The sequence below is a fragment of the Gekko japonicus genome, unplaced genomic scaffold (assembly GCF_001447785.1).
Source record: "Gekko japonicus isolate JY-2015 unplaced genomic scaffold, Gekko_japonicus_V1.1 scaffold3108, whole genome shotgun sequence".
In the NCBI taxonomy this organism is placed as follows: domain Eukaryota; kingdom Metazoa; phylum Chordata; class Lepidosauria; order Squamata; family Gekkonidae; genus Gekko; species Gekko japonicus.
The window spans coordinates 54,999-59,025 of NW_015175459.1; the positions used below are offsets into that span (position 1 = coordinate 54,999).

The 4,027-nt window shown below is 52.4% G+C and overlaps 1 protein-coding gene across 1 annotated transcript in view; it reads right to left on the reverse strand.

Moving 5' to 3' along the window:
- LOC107122774 (26S proteasome non-ATPase regulatory subunit 1) overlaps positions 1-2,177 on the reverse strand; it is a 51,125-nt gene extending 48,948 nt beyond the window's left edge. The window contains exon 1 of the mRNA XM_015425908.1: positions 2,062-2,177. Within this exon, the coding sequence (XP_015281394.1) occupies positions 2,062-2,154 (93 nt within the window). The 5' untranslated portion in view covers positions 2,155-2,177. The remainder of the gene's footprint in view (positions 1-2,061) is intronic.
- Between the last annotated feature and the right edge of the window lie 1,850 nt (positions 2,178-4,027).

Consider the following 4,027-nt stretch of genomic DNA (forward strand, 5'->3'; position numbering starts at 1 on the left):
ATTCCAGGGGTTCAGCAGGAGCCAAGTTCTGTTCACGAGCCTCCCCGAGGGTGGATGTTCCTGGGCACGCAGGACTCTAGCCAAGCACAGCCTCTGTTGCGGGAGGGCCAAGAATCCCGCGCTACAAACTCCCAGACTGTCAAATGAGAAGACCCAAACTGGGCACCGGGGATGCATGAGATACGACTGCGTATATTTACCTGGCTTGCTAGCGAGCAAGATCAGTAATCCAGAAGAGACCTCTGAAGAGACATCTCTCGGCAAGCTTTTTCGGAGTCTTTTTTGAAAACATCAAACGCTATAGCAAAACTACAGGTTTGAGACTATATGGGGACCCTGTAGGGTTTTCAAGGTAAGAGATGTAGCTTGCCATTCCCTGCCTCTGTCTAGTGAATGACCCAGGACTTCCTTCGTGGTCTTCCATCCAAATACTAACCAGGTCTGACCCTACTTAGCTTCTGAGGTTGGATGAGATCGGGCTACCCTGGGTCGTCCAGGTCAGTGGAGGTGGGGGAAAGTGCCACCAAGTGGCCGCTGCCTAATGGGGCCCGGTGATTTGTCATTGCCTGCCTCCGCATGGTGACCCTCGACTTCCTTGGAGGTCTCCCATCCGAGGTCTAACCAGGACCGACCCTGCTTAGCTTCTGAGACTTCAAGGCAAGAGACGTTCAGAGGTGGTTTGCCCTTGCCTGCCTCTGCGTGGCAACCCTGGACTTCCTTGGTGGTCCCATCCAAGTGCTAACCATCCAAGTACCAACCAGGGCCAACTGCTTAGCTTCTGAGACTTCAAGGCAAGAGACGTTCAGAGGTGGTTTGCCCTTGCCTGCCTCTGCGTGGCAACCCTGGACTTCCTTGGTGGTCCCATCCAAGTGCTAACCATCCAAGTACCAACCAGGGCCAACTGCTTAGCTTCTGAGACTTCAAGGCAAGAGACGTTCAGAGGTGGTTTGCCCTTGCCTGCCTCTGCGTGGCAACCCTGGACTTCCTTGGTGGTCCCATCCAAGTGCTAACCATCCAAGTACCAACCAGGGCCAACTGCTTAGCTTCTGAGACTTCAAGGCAAGAGACGTTCAGAGGTGGTTTGCCCTTGCCTGCCTCTGCGTGGCAACCCTGGACTTCCTTGGTGGTCTCATCCAAGTACTAACCATCCAAGTACCAACCAGGGCCAACTGCTTAGCTTCTGAGACTTCAAGGCAAGAGACGTTCAGAGGTGGTTTGCCCTTGCCTGCCTCTGCGTGGCAACCCTGGACTTCCTTAGAGGTCTCCCATCCGAGGTCTAACCAGGACCGACCCTGCTTAGCTTCTGAGATTTCAGGGTAAGAGAAGTTCAGAGGTGGTGCCCCATTGCCTGCCTCTGCGTAGTGACCCTGGACTTTCTTGGTGGTTTCCCATCCAAGTACTAACCAGGGCCAACTGCTTAGCTTCTGAGATTTCAAGGCAAGAGACGTTCAGAGGTGGTTTGCCCTTGCCTGCCTCTGCGTAGCAACCCTGGATGTCCGTAGAGGTCTCCCATCCAAGGTCTAACCAGGACTGACCCTGCTTAGCTTACAAGATTTCAGGGTAAGAGAAGTTCAGAGGCCTCTGCATAGCAACCCTGGACTTCCTTGGTGGTCTCCCATCCAAGTACCAACCAGGGCTGACCCCACTTAGCGTCCAAGATCTGATGAAATCGGGCTAGATTGGGCCATTTGGGTCAAGGCTACATGGTACCCCCCCCATGTAAAGAGACGTCACTGTCTCTTCTGTTGTGACTCTTTAATTTGTCATCAATTGGTATTGTTGGAACATTACAAACTACTGTATGATTTCGTATTTTTTAAATGGACTGAACCTGGGACCTTCTACGCACCCTATGAACTCAGTCCCCACCCCTCCCTGAACGGATCCGTGGGATTCGACTCTCTGTAATGTGATCGACGCAAAGCATCTGTTCCAAAAACCCCAAAGCTTCTGAAGCTCAGGGGCCGGTAATCCGTGAAAAGGAAGCCATTCCCTGAAAACGGCTGTCGTCGCCGATGCCGTCATCTGCCGTACCTCGCTGGCCGGAGAGCCGTCACTCACCTTTGGACACAGGATCTCTGTCTGTTGGATCATGATCAGGGCGGAGGCGATCAGAGCCCCCTGACGCACGTAGTTCACGGGGTCGTTGGTCATGGGCTCCAGCAAATTAATCGCTTCCTATTGCAGAGGGATAAAAAAAGGGAAGGGGGGGAGGGGAGGGGAGAAAGGACGCGGAATATTAACCTTATTACTCTTTCAAACACCAGGCTTTCGTCAGGATAATAAAATTAGGGACCTCGAGCGAGCCGAGGAACGGAGCCTCGCTTATTGTATTTATGCGGGCTTGTCCGGCCCGGCGATAACAGGACACGGAGTATGAAAGCAGTGAATAAAACAAGAAAAGAAAAGGGAAAGCAGCAGCAGCAGCAAGGACTCAATTTCATTCCCCAGAGCTTGAGAACAAAAGGGAGGTGACGGATGGGAGACTGGGCTTAAGGGAAATATGTGCGGCCTTGGAAGCAGAGGTGTGAGGAGAGTCCAGCCAGCGACTCCCTCCGTTGATAAATGATGCCTATATTAGGCGACAAGAAGGCGGCTTTTGGGGAAGGAAAAAACACACACCCCACACCATGCTAGATTTGCAAGGGTGGGCACCAGTGTTCCCTCAAAGATGAGTTAGTGTGAGGTCAGTTGTCCAAGGGATCCTGGAGGTTTTTTGCTTTCCTCTGGGCACAGAGCACAGGTCACTGGGGGGCGTGGTCGGGGGGAGGGTATTTGTGAATTTCCTGCATTGTGCAGGGGGTTGGACTAGATGACCGTTGAGGTCATTCCAGCTCTATGTTTCTATGCTTCACACTGGTGGAAGACGATGAGAGACGTGAACAAACAAATCTCCCTAGGAAGGAACTTTGACAACTTTGACGTCGTGACCAAGAAAGTCCTTTCCGAAGTTGCAATCTGCCTGGCTTCAAATGTTGGGGGCATTTGACGCAGGGCCTCCAAAGATGACCAGAGTGGATGGGCGGGTTCATATGGGAGAAGGTGATCCTACGTTGCACTAGGGGACCATTTTTGAAGAAGGAGGAGGAGGAGGAGGAGGAGATTGGATTTATACCCTACCCTGCCTTTCATTACCTGAAGAAGTCTCAGAGCAGCTTACAAACTCCTTCCCCTCCCCACAATAGACACCCTGTGAGCAATACTCCCTCTAATCTCATGAGCAAAAATTCTCCTTTGTGAGCTACTGGCATTTAAGTTGTGAGCGAGCGATTTGGCTACTGCATAAATTAGTTTGCTCCGGAGCCAGGGGTCATTTCCTGCAGGAGCGCACAGGAGCAGAGCTCCGGCAGTAAAGGGTCCAGGGGGCAGGCACATGAAACAAACCCCACCCCCTGCTCCCAGCAGCCCTCAGTCAGAGCAAGAAGCAGCCAGGTAAGCTGCAGAGCCCCCCCACGGCACCCCGGTCCAAAACAGTCCAGTGGCACCTTTAAGACCAAGTTTTATTCAGGTACAAGCTCTCCCTCCTCTGCGAGGACAGATCTGTACGTCCCCGCCCCCAATAGCTAGCAATTCAAAACAGTCCAGTGGAGCCTGAGCGGTTTGTGTTGCCTTCTGACACACTTCCGGTGATGTCAGGGGGTGTGGCATATGCAAATAAGTCAGGCTAATAGGTTATGCTAATGAGCTCCTGCACCTCTTTTTCTACGAAATGACCCCTGTACCACAGCCATCCTTCCTGAGCTAAGACAAAAATGTGTGAGCCGGAGGGTAAAAAAATGTGAGCTAGCTCACACTAACTCAGCTTAGAGGAAACACTGCCTGTGAGGTAGGTGGGGCTGAGAGAGCTCTTTCGAGGACTGCCCTTTCAAGGACAGCTCTGACAGAACTATGGCTTGCCCAAGGTCATCCAGCCAGGTGCATGTGGAGGAGCGGGGAATCAAACCCGGTTCTCCCAGATTAGAGTCCGCACACTTAACCACTGCACCAAGCTGGCACTTAACCACTACACCAAACTAACCGTGGTGGT